The sequence below is a fragment of the Empidonax traillii genome, unplaced genomic scaffold (assembly GCF_003031625.1).
Source record: "Empidonax traillii isolate 1590-97213 ecotype Southwest subspecies unplaced genomic scaffold, ASM303162v1 scaffold1007:size422511, whole genome shotgun sequence".
Lineage (NCBI taxonomy): Eukaryota > Metazoa > Chordata > Aves > Passeriformes > Tyrannidae > Empidonax > Empidonax traillii.
The window spans coordinates 258,155-283,835 of record NW_020956200.1 but is presented as its reverse complement, the minus strand read 5'-3'; the positions used below and the strand labels follow the sequence as shown (position 1 = coordinate 283,835).

Sequence of the window (25,681 nt, the reverse complement as noted above, 5' to 3'; positions counted from 1 at the left end):
GTAAAAGAGGTGACAAAATCAAGCACAAATTAGGCCAGATCCCAGCTGCCAGGATGAAATGGAGACCTCCAGTTACCTGGAGATGGTAAGTTATTTGAGGATGTTACTATGTGAAAGCTTATAGCTGTACTCAGAAAGGAGTACTATCTTCAGCAGTCTTCGTCAAGGAACAGCTTTTTTTAGGGAGACAAAGATGGGAAGCCTTTTTCTCTAAAAGACAGGAATGATCTTGAGCACGCATCTAGGAAATGGAAATTTTTTAACTTCTCAGGCTTATGAAGCATGTTTGAATTTGGGTCTTTTGACATCTGTGTGGCTGAGTTAACCTGTAAGATACCATATCCTGAGGAATCACCAGCTCCTTGCTTATTTCCTTCACACCAAAGATAGAAGTCCCTCTCAGGAAATATCTCCAGAGCCAGGTTGTGAGCTCTGAATAGTGAGGAAAATGTTCCAAACGAGCAGTTAGATACTCAGCTCCTTGGATGGAAGGCTTTTAGGTCCAAACAATCATCTCACCTCATCACTTCCAACTGACTTATTTAAGCAGCTTCCACCTTATTTGGATGGCTTCTCTTGATGAATTCTGTTTCTACAGACAGGTCCCAATGCAAAGAGTGTGTCGCTGATTTCCAGAGAAGCAGAGATTGTAGTGCTGAGCATGGTGTTGTCCATAATCTTTTTGTAGGTTAAGCCTTCCCAGAATCTCCATGGTACTTCCAGCCTGGCCAGCTACACTGGCCCATGGTGAGAAAACACCTTCCCCCCATGCATCCAGCAACCCTGCAAACAATGCTGCACAGCTTCTGACTCTGCCCCCCCTGTAAAATTAACAATGCATTTCTCTCTTTGGGAGAGGAGACAGGGTAGTGCTGAATTTTACAATTCTTACTGATGGAGTAAAGAGATGGAACGTTTTCCTTCACTGTCTAAGTTTTCTTAAAGTGAAGGATTGTCCATAGAAAGATGATTCATCCTGGTCTTCAAGCATATTAATTCCTTGGATGCCTTATTGAGATTGACAAAATGTGTCATTAAATAGAAGCCTATCCAGTTCCAATTAACTTCAGAGAAAACTACTATGATCTCAGCAGTAACTGGGGTGATAGATTGTTCGGTATAGGCATTTACCTCTTGAGAAATTGATGAATATCAAATTCAGATCACATAGGGCTGGTTCCACATCCTACTATTCTCAAACTTTGCTCCATATGGAGAAAAAAGACATCCTAGTTTTGAAAAACTATATCCTATCATCAATAACTCAGGCCTTATAATACATTTTCATTTTGATGTAATAGAAGTTGAACTTAAGTTTTATGTTTCAGCATAACAATTTCAATATCTATAAAGATTTATATTATAAATCCTATTTATTTCACTAGTCTGCTTTAAAAATTCAATTATAACTAAGTACTTTTCCTGAAGACTCAGAATCAGCGCTTATTTTAGGGTCCTGTGTTGGCACAAGATAAAATGCTTTTATGGCACCTCATTATTTCTCACTAAATATTCTTTCCATAATATTTCATATTACTATTTCTGATTTTTATTTCTATCCAGACATACATGTAAATCCTTGACATTAACAGGAGTCCCACATGAAGGGTAAGGATGTAGATAATATTTCTATAATTCTATTTTTTATGATAATTTTTTAAAATTTCTAGGTATTAATGGAATACTCAAGAATTCTCGCAGAGGAGCAAACAGCACAGAAAATAAACTTGGGTTTCTTTTATATCACTAACTAATTCTTAAAATGGTTACAAAATATTTTTCTCTGTAGTAAAGAAACTGACCAACCTTTTTTCATGGAAGGTTCCACTTCACCTAAACCAAGAGAAAAAACCAAATGTCAGAGAAAAGATATTAAAAAAAAAAAAAAAAAAAAGCCAACATATTTTTTCTCGTGTTTTCTCATTTTAATTTCAAACAATAATTACTCTTTTTTGTGTGCTAAATGATAAACATCTTTTCTGAGATTTTGAAATTTTCCTAATGAATCTCTTACCATAGAGTTTTGGGCAGATAAATTCAAGGTGCAGCAGTAACTAAGGAAAGATCCAAATCTGCTTTTGTGCTTCTGAATATTAACTTGTTACTACAACTTACAATTTGCTTTATATTATGCACATTTCCATGTTTTAAGGAAGGGCCCAGTGATTTGGTTTTAGTTCCAAATGACACAATGCATATGCAGTTTAGGAAGATTGTAAATCTAGCAATGCTTCCAGTGAAATCCAAGGCAAAAAAAAGAAACAATTTCAGTGGAACTGTGAACACTTAATTGTTGCAGTATGTTGTTCCACCTCCACGTAGGACATAACAATTTAAAGGACTGAGCTTGGATGACTGTGGTTAGTGTGCAACCTCAGCTGCACTGACTGCAACATAGAGCTCACAAGCACTTAGTTTTTATTATATAATGCTAGTATATTTATTATATAAGATATCTTACTACCTTTTCATACTGTTGTGCGATATTGATGAAATTCCACCTGGGCCAAAAGCTGCTAGGACTAAGGTTTCCAAACACCTAGTGAGCATTCAGATCTTGCATTTTTCTATGTCAGGTATTTTATGACCTTTCATACTACCAGTAACGCTTATACACTCAAGTATTTGAAAGCTTGCACGTTCTTTGGGAGCTATTAAACTACATGAATGAACTCTGACCAAATTTAACTAAATTCTCCATATTTCATCTTTTCTGTTTCTCAACCATATGAGATACTGGTTTCTGCTAGTTGTAAATCATATCTAAGAATAAGATGCCCAGTTCACAGACTCATATGTAGCAGCCTATTAGTATTCATATATGATGCTAATGTAAAATGCTCATGAACATATTTAAAAGCTAGAAATTTGATGGCATCTCAAGTTTATGAACAAGCTAGAATTCAGTTTCAGTACATGGTGCTTTTTAATGACATTCTGGTATAGCCAAATATAACATAAAAAGAACTACTGTGAAATGAAGATGTCATTCCTACTCTCACTGCTTGTCAAAATGACCAGTATAATATGACATGATGATCCACTACTCTCTGATCTTACTGGGGAAGCAACTGTGTTTTTTGGGGGATTTTTTAAGGTGGTGTGTTGTGTGGTTTTGTTTGTTTGTTTGTTTGTTTGTTTTTTAATTTTATTTTTTATTATTATGTTTTTATTAACAGAAGGATAGTTATTTCTAAACTCATGATGTTAGAAATTTACTTTCATTTATCAAATGATGTCAGATGTTCTACCATCATGGCAGAACCATAATTTCTAGTAAACTGAATTATTTACAATATGCCATCCAAAATCCCCTGTCTCCAGACCAAGTGCCTTTTGTTTGTTTGTTTGTTTCAATATATTGTCCTATCATCAATATGGCAACTAAAAAAAGATGTAAGTTTCTTGATCCACACTGTATATTTACCAGGGTTCTTTAGATTCTTGCTGATTAAAAGAAAATAGCTCCATTCTCTGAAGCAGTATCCTGAAGCATATTTTGGTTGTGGCTTTAAAGTCTTATATAAATTAATGCTCTTTACTTTATGATGTACTAATGGCAATATTTAATTCTCACAGCTTTTCTGTAATGGTACAATAAACACGAGATGAAAGCTAACAAAGAGACCAATTTACTGATTGGAATAGCCAGTAGATGCTTTATGAGCAACAATGTTACTTTTCATTTTGTTTGACCTTGTCTGTGAGGTTAAAAGCTAAGCCAACATAATGCATGTAAAACAACAGAGCAGTTATAGAAGTCTTTACATTACAAGTACCTTCATCGCTCTCATCATCATCATCACTCCATACGATGTCAGATAGTAAAGAAAAAAAGCCGTAAATCCAATCAGTGGATTCTTCCAGTGTCTCATGAATGATTCTCAGTGGTTCTGTGCTGAGCTTGTTAACAGATCTTCCTGAGTGCAGAGTTTAAAACAAAAGTGGTTTCAAAAAAAACCCCAACAAACAATTCCTTCAGTGATAAAAGTTAATCTTCACTTTATACAAGACTAATGAGACTACCTCTTCTAACAGAAACAAGGATTGTGAATGTTAATTTTTATTATTAGAGGATTTGAGGACAGCTCTCCTTCCTGTGCAAGACTGGTTATAAACTGTATCCTATTGCACTTGCTATTTGCAGACTAATTAGAGACTCTATAATTTGGTCTGATGCTGTGCTCCTGGTTTTGCCTCTCCTTCTGAGGCTTGACTGATCTTTTCTATATCTCGATGCATGTTTAGGATTCATTGCCATCAATTTCCTGCTCCTCATGTCGCATCTACCCCTCAACCTGTTCCCTTAGACAAGTTCTGTCCAAGGAAATTGCTGAGTCCTGATTTTACTTTGTTTATTTTCATTGCCTTCATGCATTAAGATGTAGGGATTTAATTTTTTCAACTGATTAACCACAGATACTCTTCTCAAACGTTAATCAAGAGAAAGAATAACTATATTTAGGCTATTAAAAAGTGAATCTAAGACCCAAAACTCACTTCATTCTAATCTAGAGGTGCAGAGGAGTAAAAATGGACTAATAGAATGGACATGGCCAGAAGTGTCTTAGCATAACTGAGGTTTTGATTCAGAAGCAGGGATGGTTTAACTTTGGACAGCTGCCTTGATTTCCACTGTGGATATCCACCCTCCTTTTATCCACTGGTTGCTTAGGGAGGGTGCAGTTGCTTTTGCAGCCACAGGTTTTTACAGCTGTAGGGAGTAAAACTAAAACTGAAAACTAAACATCAACTGGTATCAATTTATTGAGAATATAACACTGATCTATCAAGCAGCAGTTCAAGAACTTCTTCACAGGTAGCAGAGCTGTCCCCCCTGGGCAGACAAGGGAAATGCTCAGAGAAGAGCAAGAACAAGAGCTGAGGAAATTATTCCAACCACCCTAAGGTAAGCCATCTTTGCTGATGAATCAGTCTTCAACATCCTATCCTGGTGTTTAATTCATAACATCTTCATGCCCCACTAAGAAAAGGTATTAGAAATTATAAGTCTCTGGAGGTAAAATTTTCTAGTCATACCCACACTAACAGGCCCAAGTCGCAAATAGTGTTTAACATAAAAAGTTTAGAAAAATTAGTTTGGACCTGTATAGATGACACTTTATTGGTATTTGCAAAATGAAATTTTGTATTCAAACAGATATTTTAATCTCACTTGAGGGCTGATACAAGTGGCACAGGCCTGGAAAATTATCTGCTGCACAGATCTTCTGTTTAATTTGTTCTATTTCCAACATTTTTTAATTGTAGTGCTAACAGTAATGATGTGTCCTAAAACTCTGAAGAACACAATAGCAGCTAATGCTGAAGTGAAAATTACAACTGATTAAATCCATGATTTTAGCTCTTCCCATAACTTTGATAACAGGTTCTACTAGGTCCCTAGTAGAACAAAACACACTAGAAAAAAAAAAGAAATTAAACAGTTCTGGTGGAAACAAGTACAGAGAAAGATTCCATTTATGTCAAACACATGCAAAGAAAGACAACCATTTCCAGAAGATTTGTGTATTCTTGCTTCAGGAGTGAAGCTGAAAGAATGCAGATTTTCATAACAAAGTTTGAGCTTGATATTTTCATGTAATTTAATTTTTTTATTTATTTATTTACAAAAATCCGACAATGGAACAGTATGATGTGGTTTTTTACAATAGTTTTGTATTCAACATATTCAGACTGGATTAGTTACCTCCTGTCTAATTTTTCATTTCTTAGTAAACCTTAAAACACTAATTATTTTTAAAGTAAGGTAATTTTTTTTTTTTTGCTAGCATATGTTATATAGTGTGTAATTTGTAACTAATATATAGCTATAAACTATAATTAATATATGACATCTCATCTATAAACTATTGTGCTGGGAGTGGAAGGGGCAGGATCTTGAATTTAAACTGTAAAGAGCTTTTATGGATACAGAGTATTTCTCAGATAGATACAGGTTGTGAAGTTCTACCTTTCGCTGAACTTCTAAATAGTGATCAAGCCAATTGTTTCCCTTTGATAATGTAGTAAAAAATTACTAAATGCCTGTTGAAGGAGCAAGGAGAGGAAAACAAGTAAATGGATACTCGTGAGGTTAAGCTTAGGTATGAAACATATAATTAATATTGAAGAATTTTTTCGACAGTATGTAATTTCCTTTCATCAGAGCTTTAAGTTTAGATTATCCTACCTAGGCAAATGTACCTGAAATGGTGTTGAATCCTTGGTGGTTTCTAGACTGCCTCAAAAGCCAGTGCAGGTAAACATATTGTAAACTTCTGAAGGCAAGTCTCTTGCTTTCCTCTGAAATCCTTTTTAGGGTTATATGAATTAATTTCCAAAGATGTCCATTCCTTTCCATTGACTAGAAAGGAAAGCAAGCCTGAAAAATTAGCATGGTTATGACACCTTATTTTCATATGACTGAGGTATGTGTCATGGATGCTATTTCGTATTTAAATCCTACTTGTCATTGTACACTTAGGTTAAGCACTTAGATCTGTAACTTTACACTCATAATTAATTCCAAGCCAGTACAACTATTTACCTTGATAAATTACTTACATTTTGCAACAATGGTACCAATAGAAATACTTGGCTAGAACATTTTTTTTGTCTTTTTTTTTTTTTTATTACTTGGTATAGCATAAGAGATGTTTTGTGGATCAGTAAAAACTTATCTGTCCTTGTGTTAGCATATTCATGGATATGAGAATAATTTACAGTTTTGCCTTTTTGTTTTCAGTGGGGAGTCAAAATTCTATGCCCAGAACTTTCTGGAAAATGCTGAAATTTGTAAGAGTTAAAGCTGACAGAGAAAGAATCCCAAGTTGAAGGAGTTTGTATGCTACTTTTCAACAAAAACTCAGTTGTATTTGATTGCAGAAAGTTTTTTACCTGCTGTAGATATCTGCATAATGATTTGGAAACTTGTTTGGATTTTCTTTACTGAAAATATGGAAATTCCTTTAAAATAATTCTTTAAGAAATAATTTTAGACGTGTTGTAGGTATTTATTACTTCTAAAAACTCCCTATGTAATTTGAAGCTGGCACATCAACTGCTACAATTCTTTGTAGCTCTGTAGCATTATTGGTACAGAAACAGTAATTTGATTAAAAATGTGAGAACAAGAATTCTGAACAATGAATTTCTTCATTTTTGAACTCTCAGATCACAATTTTAATTACAACTGATTTGAAAATCAAATTCATAACTTTAGTGATAATTAATATCTCACACTTAACACAGCTCCTTGAAACCAACCAGCGACTGACTTCTCAAGTCCTGCAATTGGCATTAAGTGTGTTCTTGGAATGGAAGATAATTTTCATAAAGTGACAAAGTAACTTCAGTAAAATTGTTGTATGTTTGAACAGAAGAATGCTTTGTTTCATCATAACTGGTAATGGATCCTTTAACAGTGACTTTTGGAAACAAGAAATGAGTAATCACATGGTATGATTTGCTGTTCTGCCTCAAGCAAATTTGGTTTTGTTTCATGGTCTGTGTCATCTATTCCTATGAAGTGCACTACAATAAGTGACTAATGGATTTATCTGTGCAAATTACTTGTCATTATTCCAGTCTTAATAACTCTACCATAAATATAGTCTCCTATCATCCTTTTTGCTTGTCAAATGGTTAAATACAAAATCAGAGACCTATGTTAAAGTGGCTTTTCTTTTTAATGAATTGCAGCAAATTAATTAGTAATTATTAGATTTTCATCAATTAAATATTTTGACTTCAGTGAATTGAATGCAATTAAATTACAAATGATGGTAATTATCTGGTGCAAAGACTGATCTATGAGATATAAACTACTTCATTGATACTGACAAGGTACAGATGATGAAGACAGAATTTATGTCATGTTTGATAAAATACAAAAGCCTAACATTAGTTTGTGATAAAAAATATCCTAGTTTTAGTAAAGTATTTTCTTTTAAATATAGAGACTTATATTTTAATTTAGAAGTTTATACACTTTTAAGTTTAGCAGTAATAGCACTTTATTTCTACACTGTGAACTAACAATACAAACTTATAATCTTCCATTATTAATATTCCAGTTTATCGACATAGTTGTCCTTAGGTCTTATCTTTCTGTTTCATAGACTAACATTTTTGTCAAGCTTATAGCACTAAGCTTAAGTACCAGAAAAAAACTTAGATGGGTGTCATTGAAATATAAGTATAAAAATAATGATTTAATTTTTATACTTATACTGAATATTGTGTATAAAAACAATGTCAAAGAAAATGCAGACTCAGCATTTCCCAGTATTTTCCATTTTATAGGTACTTATATCATAAATATGAAGACTACAGCCTGTAGTCTAAATATTCTCTGTCTCATTCTAATGTCAGGCTTAGATAATTGTATGAGGTTAAATTCATAAAGAAAACCTCACCTGAAAGTGGACAAAGAAGCAGTTATAACTAGAACCTACTTACCAAAATTTAGGAAGAAATTCACAAACTGTCATAAAGTAATTTCGGGTACTTTTGATATAGTGGTACACGTGGACAGAAATATATGTTTAGCTCAGGCTTAACATGTAATCTATATGGTTTGATTTGGTCTCAGCTGGAAGCTTTTGATTTGATGTGTAAGACCCTTGTTAGGTGGTGTTTTCTGAAATAGACAAACATTTTATCTAAAATAATTTGGAGTTTTATCTTTTCCTCACTATACGGGTTCAGTTCTCTGACTAAGAACACAGATCTTAACTTCAGGTTAAAAAGATATTAAGTAATTGTACAAAGGCGTTTTAAAGGGTTTTTAAAGTGTAAAATTAGTATCTCAGCTAGACACCATTTCCTGTGAATCTCCGACTGGAGTCATCTCTTAGGAGTCAGGTCTACTTCAAGCACAATGGTGAAAATCAGGAATAGGCTGTTGCAATGAACTTTGCAGCCCCAGCCATCCAGAGTTGGGGTTAGCTGAGAAGCAATGCTGCCACGTCCTGGCACTCTGCTTGTGCCCATGCTTTGTTATCATTGCACACACGTATTCAGAACACTGCAGGCAGAAAGTCTTTACCAGGCGGTAAACAGGGATCGTCGCAATGTTGTGAATAGGTGTCTATAGCTGATGGCAACAGGATGAACCCCAGAAAGGCCAATAAAAAAGAAAGGAAGAAACACCATTAGCAATAATGAACATTCTCAGCTGTCTCTCGGTTAAGGGAAGCACTTAAGGCGTGAAGTGAGGAGTTTTTTAATCTCTGTGGGGTTGCTGTTATGAAGCAGAAATTGGAGTTCATTTAAGAAAACCCAATCTGATGTAGGTGTAAGATAATATAGTATGAATCAGAGTAATGTGAAAATATGGTTGAATAAGATACAGGTATTTTCACTAGTTACAAACAAATTCTATTGCTGAAAAGAATAACTCACATACAGTTGATTCTAGTTGAGTTACTTCAATTTCTTCAACAGCAAATAATCAAAGACTTGCATCTGTGCAATTGTTACTGAAATGAATTACTGGTTTGGTTTGTTGGTTTGTTTGTTTAAAAAAAAATTCACAGATACCATTATGCACTGGAAATTTAGTTTGTGGTTTTTATCCCATGAAGCGTATTTAAGCATGAATTCTCCTCTTGGATCCTTCCCTATTTGTGGAGACAGTTTCTAAAATTTCATATTTTCAACTTCATGACCTCATGAAGTTTGACGTATCACAATTTATCATCTTATATATGCTACACCTTTGGGGATGAATGTAGCACTTGCAGCACTGCGATACTTCATAGACTGTCGTTCTTTCCAGTGTAAACTCATTTTCTAGGGGTTTATAACTCAGCTATGAGATCTGCTACAGAGTGAAACATGGCAAAACAGATGTCATCTAGGCAGTCCTTCTTTAAACTAGAATTTGACTTAAATCCCTTTAATTTTTTTTATCATTATAAAAGAGAGAAAAATATTTTGTACCTTTTGGGTACATTATTTGAAGTCTTGTATAATTCAATTAAGAATTTCATTAAGAATTTTGAAATACATAAGCTGTTTAATCTTGCTTTGGATTGACACTTGTAAATACAGTAAAAATTGTATTTCAGAAGACTATAGCACTGTTTCGATAAATTACAGGCTAAGAGTTGGACGTGATGATCCTTATTGATCCCTTCCAAATCACTGTCCTCTGTGATTCTGTGATTTGCCTAGGGTTTTGAAAGAGAGACAAAATTATTTGTTCCAATAAATTTTCTGGTGCTTTAAACTAAGTCAGAAGTTCATTCTTTTTCCTGAATATGTGCAGAGCTATTATCAGTTTTAACCTTGGTGAATACGTTGTAAATAGAAGAGTAAATATCAGTACACTTCTTTTTGCATATCTTAAAATTTCTGGAGAGCATGAGCCCAACAGGATGATTACAGTGAGAGGATACTGCAGGAGAAAAATATGTGTATATATTCCTAATAATGATTGTCTCAAAAAATTAGAATTTTAAAAAGAAAAAAAAAAAAAAAGGAAAAGCAAAGAAACCCAGTACAATAGCCATATTTCGCTGAATTCTATGTCTCTTAATGACAAAAGGCTCTGGACTTAGCAGATTTTTCACCTTACAGTTTTACTGTGAAGGAGACTAGGGAAAATAATGTGCATGTCATTAATATGGCACAAGCTGTTTAGAGTCATGTTCTTTACTTTTGTGCATCTTTTTGCTGCAAAATATAGATTCTCGTATTACAAATGGTTCCTAATTTTCATTTGTTTTCCTTTGATGGAGAATAATAATAGATATATTCTATGTATACTACCGAGGGCCAGCCAAAATTTTCTGTGACTAAAAGGCAGTAACAGAAATGACCATGAGTTCAGGCAGAGAAATGATGCCTTCAGGCTGTGTTATTCAGAAGCTAGAGTGGGAGAACCCTCAAGAATTCGGCCAGATATTTTGCCATTACCTTAAGAAAAAATAAAAAATAAAGAAAAAAATTAAAGAAAGCATTTGAGTGGATAGGAGCTTCATACCTCCAACTCCTTAGCTCCCCATTCCTGTCATTGAAATTCATTACCTTCACAGAGATCTGCTTTGCTTCAGGTGTCTAAAAAACCTCATGTTGGCTGAGCCAAACAAATTATCCACAGTAAAAAGTCTATTCTATTTTTTCGTTTATGAAAGCAGTCATGGAAATTTGGTAAACACATCCTACTAAGATTGTGTGTTTTCTATATGTCACTTAGATTGTTTTGTGGGTAATTCTGGGTTTCATAGATTTGGTGAGGTTTCATTAGGTTTGATTTTGTCTGGCCTTTAGGTGACTGGTTAAATCACTATCAATTTACTCTGAATATTGAACACTCTGAATCTGAAATTAGGATGGTGTTAATTCGTTGTAATTGGTCACAGAGATTGCAGGGAATTTTGAACACTCTATTAACCCATTACCAAATGTGAATTCCTGGGTAATTAATCTTTAGGACTAAAATAATCTTAAAGTATTTAGTAACATTTATCATTTAAAACATATAATCCAGTAATACATACAAGAAATGTATGAAATACAGTCATGCATTATGAAGCCAATTAGTAAGGTGCATTTTCTAATACAAAGGATGGTAGTAATAAACTGTTGCAATGCACACATCAAACCAAAAAGAAGTTTTTTCTGCATATCTGAATATACTGAAAATATATGAGATCATTCAGTGTAGTATGCTACTTATTGCATGTTCATGCACACTGTGTACTGCATAAGATTTGTAGTTTCTTATCTCAGGTTTTTGTATTGCATGTCACCTTCATACCACATTACAGATATTTCAGTCATGTTTATAGCTGTACAATACAGCATGATAGGAATGTAAGTTTTCATTTCTTTCCTCAAAGGAATAAGCCTAACAATAATGGCCAGTCTTCGCGAACAAAGATCTGGGGAAGGTCTTTACACCTTCCAGCCTGCGCATTGGATTTTTTAGGTGAGACACAGTGTGCGCGGAACTGAGCCCACCCTTTAATCCTGAGGTTCATCTGCTGGGGCCAAGCACACTTGGACGGTGGCAGTGAGGTCCTCAGGACGTAGATGGATTGCCTTACAGGGCTAACAGGCTCCATCTGCCCGGGAAGTGGACCCGACCGGGAAACAAACCCGGGCCTCAACACTGCAAAAATTTAATTTCCTTCTTCTGGTAGATAGAACTAGGGTGAAACTTTCAGCACTGATCTAATTTTCATCTCACGCTTTCCTCAAAATCCACTGCCAAAGCCAAGGCTGACTTGCAGGTTTGATCTCTGTTCTAATCTCTGAACAAACTGACATATAACCACCAAGGAGGTACAGCTTTACACATGCAACCTGTAACACAGGGTTCTCCTCTTATGATATATTTTACATCATAACCAGCACCTCCTGAATAATACAGAGTACTGTAGTACAGTCATCATGTTCTAGACATGTAAAATTACACAAAAATATACTGTAAATCTTTTTATGAGTGAAGCATGAACTCATGTAATCTAACTTCAGTTACCTAGACCTTCAGTGTCATCCATGCACAGCATCCCTCAGCTCTAAAAACTACTTTTTGAATACTGCATAAAAAGGCATCCCACAAAAGTAATTTACCACATCTACTGTAGGACGAAACTAAGCACCATTTTTTCATATAGTTACTTTCAGGACAAATTTCATCTTATATAAATTGTCAAATTTCCCAAACTTGATAGTTTACTTCTAAAAGAACATAGTAATCAAGAAGCAAAATCTATGGGTTGGCACTCTAATCACAGAAAGCAGTGTGAAGTTCATACTGATAAATTAAAAAAATACCTAAGAAATAAAGTACATATACTAATACTACATGTCTTTTTGGAACTATTTGTCTTTCAGATAATGAGATAAAAATTCTTAATTTTTTTAAGAAAAACAATGCTCCAGTTTAAAGTGCTTCCTACTCTGCCTGTGTGTTGTGTTTCTACTGACCTCCATGATTCTGTGTGTACTCTGGGTAACTCATAATCTAGGGCACTGCACTTCCTTCACTGCCCAGAGGCTAGCAGCTCTGTAGTGTAATCAGGGGGAACAAATCCATGCATATTGCTCAGCCACACAGTTCCCAGGCAGGTTTACTGTGTCAACCTGCTCCTGTTTTCTGCTGCAGTCACTCCTGTGCAGTGGAATTACTGCGAACATCTCTGCTATGGAAACGGTCCTTTCTGGCACAGAGACATAGTGGAAGTCCCTGATGAGAACCTGTGGATCGGAGTCCTCTGCTGTCTTTCTAACTGCCCTTCAAAAATCTACAGACTGCTCTTAGGCCATCCCTCCATCTCTTCTCTAGACTGAGTTCATCTTTCTCAGCTTGCCTCATTCATATGCTATGCATACTTTCTAAACTTGAACTTCATGGAACTTCAGGTAGAGAAATGGGAAAAAAATTGAATGCACTGACTTATGAAAGGCAAGTGTTCTTTGAGGAAAAACACACTGAATTTTCTGTGTTTTATGGATTAAAAAAGTATGCAGTTGAATATAACTTCTTTGGCATCTTTCATTTGCATTCAAAAACTAGAAAATTAATTTTAATCATGCTTGCAAAACTATATTTACAGTCCTGAAAATAACTATTCGTGCTTTTTATGCAGGTCTGGTTCTTCAAAGAACAGTGTCACACTCAAGAGAAAATATCACTGGGTTTTAGATTTAAGAAGTCACTTTAAAATATGCTCCAAATTCTACTTTCTATGTGAAAAGAAGGCCCTACTTCCACTGGAGGCTAAGGGCCAAGCTGTCCAAAAGTGAAAATCATTCTAGTATCAATAATGACAGCCAGGTGATTCTATGTGAAATCTTCAGTTATTTTCGTGGAATTTTTATAAGTCGTTGTGTTTAAATTGAAAAAACTAATAGGAACTCCAGAAGTGAAACCCAAGGTTTATCATAAGAGCTATGTAGCTATTGTCATATTTATGTAAATACATAAACCAATCTAATAAATCCTGGCTTAAGAAGTATGACAGTACTTTCTCTTAAATCTTGATCATGAGACCTGATTTAAATGCTGGCTTAATTAATCGCTTAATTAATATCATTGGAAGGGAAATTAACTCATGAACTCAAAGTACTAAAGTATCATCTCTCAGAGACCTCCACAAAATACAAACTCACCCTGTAGATTAAATACAATATTATTTTATTTCTAAACACTGGTCTGAAAATGTCAGCTTCCATCAACACTGGTGACATTTAAACTCCTTTAGCCAATATAATACAAGCAGAATTACATCTGGTTGGATGATTCCTTCTGTCTCCAGTACAAATTTTTGTTACTTAGGATTACCCAGACTTGTATTACCCTGATTTATATATCGAACATGTGTGACCTGACACCCAGTTCAGGATTTGCTTAGTACAAGAGTGTAGTCTCAGTTATGCCCTCCTTCTTGACTGTTCCTATGAAACATATTAAGAACCTGACTAATTGATTAATTGATTGATTAATGGCTAATATGGAAAATTAAAACAGAATATGATAATTTATCTTTCTTGGTTTCTATATACACTGTGGTATCCAGTGTGTGCTGTCCAAATAAAATCTGATGTCTATATTGGGAAGCACTCTAAAAAATAACTTTATGTTTTGCTGAAACTCAAGTGATGTCCTTCTAAAACAAAGAGCAGAGAAAAAAATTAAGAAAGTTTTGTGGTACATTTTCTCCATATTTCAAGCTCTGTGACATCCATTGATCCAGGACTGGTTGGTTTCTTTCAAGATCTATCTGTGTCTCAAAAGGTTTTTAAGTAAATCTTGAAGTCAAAACTGATATATAGCAGGACAAAAAAAAAAAAAAAAAAAAATCTATGAATTTATCAATAAACTAATAAAGTCCAGGAAAACATCAACTCTTTTTTTTTTTTTTTTTAAATTAAATGACTGAAGTCTGAATTTCAATTCCTAGTTAATTATTGTGACAGATGTGATAACCTTAGAGCTGGATATCTACTTTAAGAAAGAAAAGAACCATAATAACTTGTTTTCTGTGTCACATACATATTTCCCGGTTGTTACAGGCTGTTTGTCTCAAGTAAGTTTTACTGCCATAATGACTTGCTGAACAATATGCACCCTTTGCAAACATAGGGAGTTATTTTTCATTATATATCATTGCCACACAAAAGGCATAAAATTTCTATTGCATTCTATTCCCTGTTCCTTTTTTCTGGTTCTTAGAATTCCAGTCCTTGTACCACCCACTTCATTTTCATCTTTGCCCTTATTAAGCAATATGTACCCTTAAACTCAATCTTGTTCAGTCAGCTTGACAAGTCTTAAACTAGACTAGAGTTATTGTCCTACTGAAGACAAGGATGTGACCTGGCTAATATTAGGAATCTGGTCCTCTGTGCTTATAAAGATCAGTTTTAGGGTTAGCATGTTTAGAAATGATCTGCATTTTTCTAGTCATTGAACTGTGTAAGCAGATGTCAGAATACTTAAGGCAACTATTAAAGGCTTTATATTTCAGAAAATACTAAGTAATTAACCTTATTTTTCTTGAAAAAATCTATATAGAATTGTAAAATGGAAATTTGGCTATACAAGTTCATATACATGTTACATTACTGACGATGTGCATGGTTTTGAGGATGAGAATGGGCTGTAAAATGAAGAGAATTAAATTATAAAGATGTATGAAGTGTAAGCTAATATATTCTGACATTTCTTAGAATATCTTCTCCCTTGATAAACTCAGTAGAGACACTACGCTGTCCCCAAAGTGAGACGCATGCATAATTACGTAATACGCATTCCTTAACAAATTTTCAATTTTTAATACACAAGGCGTCAAACAGAATAAGTTGAGTTTTACCTGCAAGGTCTTTGTAATCCACCAAGTCAAACATTACAATAGCTACTGCTGACCAGGTAACAATCAGAGCAACAACAAGAAGCCATGCTGCTGGTGAGCTGAATGTTGTCACGAGGTCTTCTGTAACTGATTTCTTGCCCACTTTCATGGATGATGAAGGAACAGATCCGTTCTTACCATCTATTATTGTCGTAGTTGTAGACATATGTCCTATGCAAACAGTCAAAGCAGAGAAAAGTCAAAATAACTTGGAGTATAAAAATCAAGAATATGAATATTGTTTTGTAACTGCTTTATAATCAGAATGTTTAAAATAAATATAAATATTGCATTATTAAAAGAAGGTTCTTGCACTTTCTGGAAGAAGGTTTTCCTCAACCGTGCCTGCTTTTAGTAATTTGGGAGCAACATGGTGAAACAGCCTTTTGGATTATAATATGACATTTTTTTAATCTGCCACAAACAGCTACAAACCTATAAGAGTGATTGATGAAAGCATAAAATAGTATTACCCTACAAAGGACAGTCTTATTATGGGCTGCAGGTCAGATTCTCAGGTGATGTAATTAAATGTAGTTTCACTGGCTGTGATGGAGCTAATGCATCTGCCACTTAAGTATTGACTGGAATTCTGCTGTCAAGGAAAAGTATCAGTGACAATAGAAATACGTATATAGTCTATTTCATCTCACAAATTATTTACATGTGCAGTATCCTTACAAGTTGTGAAGAAGCTTGTAGCTGATTTTTTAATATCTTTGTTTGTGAAATTTTTCACTTAATGAAATAATCTCATAAGAAACAAGAGTTACAGTGTCAAAGTAGACTTAATTCCAGAAAGTATAGGTTTGGTACTAGAAATCTGGTATGAAGGTGAGTACTATTTAGCTAAGTGAGCAATTGACACACATTAACTGTTTAATGGACATTAGCAAAAGTGAATCCACTTCTTCGTGGAGTATTAAAAATGTTAATTCTGGACATAAACCAAAACTATGGTAAATGAAACCTGGACACATTTGAAAGTTCTCAAATTAGTCTTCTTCATAAAGGGCTGTAATAAACTAAACAATCTTAGTTGGCATTTGTTTTTCATTGTATGCAATATCAATAGCAAAGATAGTCATAACACTGCAGTTGAAACTAGTAGAAGACCACAGTATCTCCACTTCGTTTAGTTTACAACATCTACTTTTAAAATATTCAATAATATGTTACATATATTCTTGGTCTGGTTGATGAAATCAACTTTCATAAATTAATTTCAATTATTTCAGGGAGCTTTGCTCACACAGATATCTAAAATTTCACATTTGACATAAAAAATTACAAATATGCATTTAGAAACTATTTCTGGAGCTAAGGTATAGGTTGTTGAAGGCTTTCAGACATTTGCCATCACAACACATATGTAGCTGTCTTTGAGAATCACAACACTAATATTCTTAAAAAAAAACATGAAGAGAGAGTAAGACATTTAATATTACCAATAGGCACATATACTTTTCCCTAAAAAATCCCCAAAAGTCTTCCAATCCTTATGTTAATTATTACTGGTTTTGTTCCTTTCCCTGTAGAAACTGAAAACAATATTCCAGAGTGATATTGAAATGACCTTTATGTGTCTCACATAAAACTATAGAACCAGGAAGGACAATTTTGGTGTCAAAGGTTCCCCAACTCCTCATCTGTCATATTTTTAAAGTTTTCAAATTCATACCCTAATCTATTCTAGATTTCTTTTCTTTTTATTATTATTTTTATGTAGTGCATTGTATTAATGTGTATTTCCCTTAGTTCTACGTTTTAAGCTTGCCTCTGCACAAGCATGCTCATACCGATCCATGCCTTGCTTTAAGCCCCAAAAAACTGCTCTGCTACACAGCAGTGTTGTGTAAGCAGAACAAGATTGGCGTATTACGTGCTTTTTGTAACTTATTTGAAATTTAGTCTTATTCATAGAATGTTTATTCTGTTATGAATAATGTCTATCTCCTAGGATAGAATGTAGATTTTTTAAAAAATATTGTAAAAGCATCACTGCTTCTATTTCTCCAAAACATTAATTTTAGATTAAACATTTCACAGTGGGAGGAAAAATCTGCCAAGTGACAACTAGCAATAAAGATCAACTTCCTAAGTCAAATTCAAAATCAATAGCATTTTGTTATCCTACTGCATACAAAATGCAGGCAATTTGTGCAAGCAACAGGTCATAAATGACACATTATGTATTTTTTCCCCTTGGGGATATCAGTCAGAGTTTATGATGTGTAAAAGAGAATAGAAACGTACTGTCTCATCTTGACAAATCTGATTAGCACCACAGCATATCTTCAAGGACATCCTAATGACAGATATTTGCACAGTTATAATACAAGCAATTAAAACTTGTGTGTGTATACAGATACAGACTTATAATTACCAGTCAAAGGATCATTCCTCTACGTTTCTATGAAAAAATAGTTCCTTCCTATTTAATATACTTAACTTTTCAAATTCAAACTGCTATGTGTCTTCTTTGGTGAAGAAAATAGTTACTGACAAATTATCAATTGGAGTAATGCTGCAGAGGCAAAACTCAAGTATGCTAGAAGGTTAACTATGGCATGCTTTTGGCTGCTGATGTAGTCAAGTCAGATTTCCCCATGAAAACTCAAGATGTTACGCAATAAAATCACCACTGTTGCATTCACTGAAGTGTGAGTGAACAGCTATTGATTCAAATTTGACTGGAACTCAATCTAAGAAAAATGCTGTTATACTGCTAGAGGTTCCCAACGCAGGTGCTTGCAGTATGATTCACGTGCCTAAGATCTCCAGTGTTGTTATAGATGCTTTATAATATCACAGACTTCCTCACAGGACTGGCAGGCAACATCTACAGGGTAAAGATCTACTCCTGAACTGCCCAAAAAAAACCCACAAAAAACAAAAACCCAAAACAGACAGGGTGTCCTAAAACACTGAAAATAGAAAACAAATTTTTATGTCTTTAGATACCAATATAAGCAATATTGTCTGGAGGACTGTATCTGATGACTCCTGAGAAAGATATTTTTTGCTACTACATAATGTCATGTAGGATGGATTGTATATTGATAACATCATCATTTAATGACACTAAAAAGAAGAGGTAATAATACCAAGATGATTGCTCTCTCCCTTCAAGCATTTTGTTACTGTAGTACCTTGGTACTCATGCTTTTTTCTGCCTGTTTCTTGCTTTGCATTGCCTAGGTGCTCTGTGCATTTTAGTCCATCTCTTACCACTGCCAGCTTCCTCCCAAAACCTGCAGTAATGATATTTACAGCCAGACAAGTAGAGGAAAGGGGACATAGATATGGACAATGTTTCCATCAGTTCAGCCAGCAGTGATTCTCCTTTTTCTTAGAAAAGTGCCAAAGTTAGACAGAGCTCCTGCCCAAGAGGTCATTGGGTCACCGAGTGCACAGTGGAGGAATGAGAAAAACAGGCATTTTTGTTGCTTTGAAATCACCTGATGGAGCCTATTGAGTTCTACTTTTACAATTAACAGAGGTCATTCAGCAACAGGTTAAAATCAGATACCTGAACTTCTCCAGGCATCTTTGCCGCCCATATAATAAACTTTTTCTCTCCCAAGACAAATTTCAGTGTCTGTATTAAAGCCAACCAGAATCCAAGTCAGTTTACTTTAGACGAACACTGCAGTCGATCGGGTGATTCATGAGCAGATCAGTTGTCCCTGCTTTGGGGGAGCAACATCCATCATAGGAGTGGAAGGTGCAGCTGAAGGCTGTTACAATTTCAGCCATCCAATTTTAATCCACCGCCACATGTCTGCCAGAGCCTCCTGGCACTTTGGGTTGTGATTGCTATTGATTTTCAATGAGGATAGGAACTTTAAGAAGTTATATATACATTTCTATAAAAAGATTACTCCAGGGATATATCCCTCTGACTGCACATCACAATTTCTCATGCACACAGAACTACCCCATCAGGTCACAAATGTCACCTTTACATCAACAGATTGATTTGCTCAATTCCAAACAGCTAAAACTCTGAGATTCTTACTATTCCTCTGGTTTCAGAGTTGTCACTTAGAGTACAATCTGAAGACCCATAAGGTCTCATAAGTATAAATAAACCTTGACAATTGGTGACAACTTTGAGGAGAACACTGTGTGACTCTCAGAGTCCAGAGCGAGCTTGTAGTTCTGGCAGCTTCAATAAAACACCCTTTGTATTTGTGGGTTGAACTTCCCTTGAGGCATAATAAGCATAAGGAGTCCATGGTTAAGGATGAGTGCTTGATTTTGCAGCTCAGTACCTTTTTACAATTCAGGTTTACCTATACCTTCCACTATTCCAGTAGAAAAACAAAACAAAACATTCAAAACAAACAGAAAACCTACTCAATTCAGACTCATTCAGATGTAAAAGAGTGATTTTCTCTATTTTTGTAATTTCATAGCTCTTTTATGTATAACAATCTTAGTTCACCAATAGTACAAAATAATTAGGTAAACTATTTATTGTGCAATGACTTTTTAAGGCTAGTCATATTAAAAGCAGAAGGCTAGTCACAGCACTGAAAAAAGGGGTTGTTCACTTTTAAACAATAATATTGTTGCTAGGGCAATGCAGTTGGGATGTGAGAAAGCTCAGTGCAGTCTGCTCTAAATGAGAGAGCAGGTAGATTTTGACTTGTCTCTTCTACTCCCTAGATGAGTTCTCCAATAAATAGGCTATAGAGTATTCTGGATTCAGATCATTGCTGGCTCCTGTTTGACCTATTCCACTTTACTTGGAATATTTAAATACTAATTAAGTAAGCAGAAAAGAGAAAAAAATAACTGTAGAAATCGACACTATGTTAAGCACCAGCTCAAGCCTTGGGCTTTAACCTGGTGACCTTATCAATTTACGACTGTTGTGATAATGCAGGCAGGAGTCTCAGCCTACAGAAAGGAAGGTACCACAGGGAGAAGAGGACGAGGGATTAGAACTCTTCAGTGAAAAACTGGGCAATGGATATACGATAATCTGATGCATTTTTTCAAGCACAGCACATCGCCCTTAGTGAGTCCACAGACCTGCAGGTATCACAATAATCACTCTTTCCCCATGTGGAGAAAAAGATTTCTACCAAAAGAAAAGATTACACCTATGCCTGTTGTTCAGTTGATACTTATGCCTGACTGTGGCATCGTCCTGTTTCAACCTCTCTGCTGTGATTTCTTCTCCCCTGGCTTACATAAATAGAAAGGAAAAGGCAGAATTTCTGCTGTGGTTAACAGTCAGTAGTTTACAATAAAATATCAGTAATAATACTTTTTCTTGACGTGATCTTATGACTTTTGTAATGTTTTTTGTCTTCTTTATACATTTATTTGAAAACAAGATGCTGAATGGAGAGAAGAGGTCAGGGTCCACTGTATGCAATTGAACACAGAGCCTCTACCATCTGATCTGGCCAGCACCAGAGGCCAAAGATGCAGATGTTGGACGATGAGCAACAGAATGCAAACCATTTCAGAGGAGGAAGATCAAGAGGAGTCCAACTGGTCAAAACTTCCATATACTGCTAAAATATGTAACTACAGTGGAGTTAAAACCATTTACTGTGGAGTATCTGTAGCCTGGTAAACTTGAATAGATTAGAAACTTAGCTAGATCCACTAATATGGATCATGATTTCTATTGGACATTCATGAAATACTCTATGACTGACAGAGAAGCAGATGGGAACAGGGAAAGACAACTTAAGTAGGCAAATGCAGCTTCCCTTTGAAAGCTCCTCTCTGTCACTATTACCTGCAAGAAATTCTGTGAGAAGGGCAGGGATCTATAGTTCAGCCCAGAAATGGGTGATAGGCAGCTCTTGCAGGTCTTCTGAGTACGGAGAAGCTTCTGCAAGCTTTTGAGCGAAATGTGACAATTTTAAGAAAAGCTAATTTATCTTAAGCATAAAGCTCTTGAGATGACTGACATCCACATTTCTTCTCTTTTGAAGCATATTATATCCCTGTACATATGAATAAATGGAACTTGAATAACTTAAGGAAATAGTATATAAAAGGAGTTTCAGAACTGATACTAAAATTTACACACTTTTAAATTCCCTTCATAATGTGCTGAAGGGTTACTCTACTGTTTATGTAATTAAAATGCAAAAAGAAAAACCTCTCAACACATATGGTGTATATTGGCAAATGTCTCAGACTTTAAGGTAGTTTTTCTGCTTAGAAAGCTGGGACTTGGACTGTATGTAAGGGAATATATGCAGATTTATTGGTGACTGATAGTTACAAAAATGTAATATTCTTTATGAAATGTGGAAAACAGGGCTAAAGATTATGCAGCAGCCAATTCTACATGACAAAAGAAATAGAATAGAGATTATGGAATATGGAGAGGATGGTGCATGAAAATTAGCTGAATGATTGGATTCAGAAAAGGCACTTATAATTACATATAGTGCTGTGTACTTTTTTAATTTCCTTTTCTGTTATTATAACTGTAATGGTTTTATTTTTGATCAATAAAGAGCATCTGATAATTTAAGAAGTAATTTACATTAATCTTTGTATTCATTCTTTAAGAATTATGTACACCAATTTCATCGATTTGAATAAGAAGTTTGTAGAATAAAAGATACATTGTATCAAGGCATTTCATTATCTTGTTCAAAGAAACTGTGTAGTTCATAAAGTATCAATAAATAATACTAATAGCAGTATTACTGCTACTAAATATTATGAGGTGAAAACTAGACGTTATTAATGTTGTGATTTAAAATGTGATATATATTTTGGAATTGTAACAATTACGGTTTCTTAAGATACTGTGGTGGGTTGACCCTGGCTGAATTCTAGGTGCTCACTAAAGCCACTATATTACTCCTCTCATTCCCTGGATAAGGGAGAGAAAATATAACGAAAAGCTCATGGGTCAAGATAAGGACAGGAGGAAACCAGTCACCTATTAGCATCACGGGCAAAACAGACTCAATTTATGGAAATAAGTTTAATCAATGAGAACGGGTAATGAGAAATAAAATCTAAATCTTAAAACTGCCTTCTCCCCATTCCTCCCTTAACTTCACTCCCAGTTTTCTCTCCCTCCCCCCTGTGGTGGCACAGGGTGACAGGAAATGGGAGTTGTGGTCTGTCAGTGCCTTACAGGTCCATCTTGGAGCTGTCTGGCACTGGCTCTGCTGGACATAGGGAAAGCTTCTGGCAGCTTCTCACAGAAGCCACCACTCTAGTCTCCTCTGCTACCAAAATGTTTCCATGTAAACCCAATACAGGCAGAGTACATTATCATGTGCTATGTGGAAAGAAAGTAAAAAATCTCTGAAGAAAATAGTTTAACAAATATTAATTAGGAAACCTCCATAGCTTCATGATCAGAAAATTAGTTTCCAGTGATGCACAGAGAGATTGTGATAGGGAGTGGGCAACTGCATGAAAGAAAAAAGGACTTTTGAATGTGAAGATGCAGTCTGTGACTCAGGAATTTTCTTTTTTTCGTATCCCTGAATGTGAGCGAGAATTCTGGAAGGGCAGGGGTTAAACATTTGATGCCTGAACTTAACTCTTTTTTCTTAACTAGTGGCTGCTGGTGAAGACAGGATAATACTCCAACTGGACAAATCCTCTGACTTGTTGCCTTGTCCTATATTATTGACCTTTTTTAACCAAATAATACCTAATAAATATCAAAGAAAAAAAATCCATCTTAAACATTTTATTTCTCTTATTGCTTCTCCAGCACTCTTTATTTTCAATGTTACTTGTATTGAAACTGGATCTTTTCACTTTAATACCCTAGTGCTTATACCCTACTCACAGTCATAATGTTTCCCTTGCTATGTTACAATCATTTCCATGTCAATATATCATGAGGATTATGATGATTAAAAATGGGAGGGAGTAGCTAAAGAAAATAAAATTTTAAGAAAGTAATTTACTATTTTTGTGTAAATGTCCTTTACAATAAAAAGGAGAAATATAAAATGTATGGGAGGATTTGTTTTCCATATGGAGCAATTTTACAAAACCTGCTCTGAAGTCCTAGTGACTCTAAACAAAAGAATAATGGAAAACTCAGAAACTTAACTCTAACATTTTTAAATAAGTTTCTTACTGTATTCTGCTTTTTCTTATGTAAGGCATTATATACCTGCTATAAATTACTTTTTAAAATAATAAATCAGTTGAAGCATAGCAGTTCTTCATCAAACTCCAAGAATATTAAGTCAAAATAATTTAAAACCCTTGATTTACATCTATCTAAAATTATTTGTATGCATATATCTGAATTTTTTTTTCCTGAGGACAGCTTCAAACATTGTTTGGAAAATACCTTTGTGTATATAAAAAATTAGTTGTACCGTATGTAATAAGTTGGCATTTGAATCTGGCCATGCAGATTCAAATGATGGATTTGGACCTTCGCTGTACAAAATGAGTGAGAATCCCCCGAGGGAAAACTGGACTTTTCCCCCTTCCTGATCAAGGAGAGAAATTCAAGCAGTAGAAATTAAGGATGTTTTGTCTATAAAAGCTCAGAGAGTGGAATGGGCTAGTAAGGAAGACAGTCTTCTACAGTTGGAAAATTCAATTTTCTCTAGCAAGCAGTGTAACCAAAAAAAAGATCTCCAGAAAATTTTTAAAAGGAATAAGTATGTATAACCATGAAAAGGTTTCTTTGCTCCAATCAGATTACCCCCGAGAAAAGAAAATGTCTGCTTTTTAAGGAACGCATCATTGGGTCCTGTTTAAAAAAATACTAATACCTGATATTACTTGTTCTGGAATTAGATAAATTACATATAAAGAAGAAGAATTCTACCTCTTTATACAGATGTCTTGAAACAATGTGAGAACTTCAAGGAGGGGAAGGGGAAACCAGTTTCAGCCACACTCAAGTTACACTGTGCTTTCAAATACAATCAGCAGTAAAATAAGTTAATTTCCTCTCAGCTGACTTACATTTAACCTTTGACTTCAGAGGTCCCAGTTAGGTCAGCAGATGTCTGCAGGATTTAGGAGACAATATTCCACTGAAAATTCATAGAAGATGATCCCTAAATCACTTGGGAAGTTGAACTTCAGAGATTTGAATTTGAATTTCCATCTTTTCTTACATGTTTGAATTTCAAAGTCTAGTAGACCACTGGTCTGTACTTCAAGTTAAGCAGAAGAAAACTTGTCTCATATCTTATCAAGGAAGTGTAAAAATGTCTTTACTTCATTCCAAAATTGCTTATAAGGAACATTATGCTGATAGGACCTTTAACCTTCTGATCTGTGGAAATGTTTCCCGTGTACATATGTATCTCAATGAGCTTTTACATGATTCTGATTATTTGAAAACCTCAGACACAACAGGGATTAGTACTTAGGTAGTAGTTAAAATATCCTCTTTGTTAGTCTTATATGGCTGATTGTAACCTCTCTGCGATAACTCATACCTGAAATTACTTTACAAAAAATAGTAAGGCAAGTACTAAGGACCAAGTTTAAAAGATGGCAGGTTTTATTGGGAAATGTTACAGATCATTTTACTTACAACTATATCACTTTCTGCAGTAGTTTCTTGAGAACTTAGCAGACCACAAGGGTGAACAATAATCAAAATAGAAAAATATTATTTCATAAAATCAAAGTTGCAGTAAGTACAGTTGATAAGAACAAGAGAAATGTCATTTACTGCAGTTTAAACTAGATATCAAGTATGGCAAAGGGACACTCAGCTGCTTCCTTTCCAAAAGGCAACAGACTTTGCCTTTTCATGGTCTGGAAGTTAGACATTTAACATTTTCTCTTTGAAAATACTCTTCTGTTTGATATGT

At 34.8% G+C, this 25,681-nt stretch overlaps 2 protein-coding genes across 2 annotated transcripts in view; both read right to left on the bottom strand.

Moving 5' to 3' along the window:
* The window catches only part of LOC114068164 (triadin-like), a 66,288-nt gene extending 62,613 nt beyond the window's left edge, over positions 1-3,675 (bottom strand). Inside the window, exons 1-2 of the mRNA XM_027904082.1 lie at positions 3,637-3,675; positions 1,807-1,833 (exon numbers count right to left, since the gene is read on the bottom strand). Coding sequence (XP_027759883.1) covers positions 1,807-1,816 — 10 coding nt within the window. The 5' untranslated portion in view covers positions 1,817-1,833; positions 3,637-3,675. The remainder of the gene's footprint in view (positions 1-1,806; positions 1,834-3,636) is intronic.
* Positions 3,676-25,681, bottom strand: part of LOC114068165 (triadin-like) — a 41,372-nt gene continuing 19,366 nt past the window's right edge. The window contains exons 2-4 of the mRNA XM_027904083.1: positions 15,834-16,043; positions 9,053-9,100; positions 3,676-3,920 (exon numbers count right to left, since the gene is read on the bottom strand). Coding sequence (XP_027759884.1) covers positions 3,676-3,920; positions 9,053-9,100; positions 15,834-16,043 — 503 coding nt within the window. The remainder of the gene's footprint in view (positions 3,921-9,052; positions 9,101-15,833; positions 16,044-25,681) is intronic.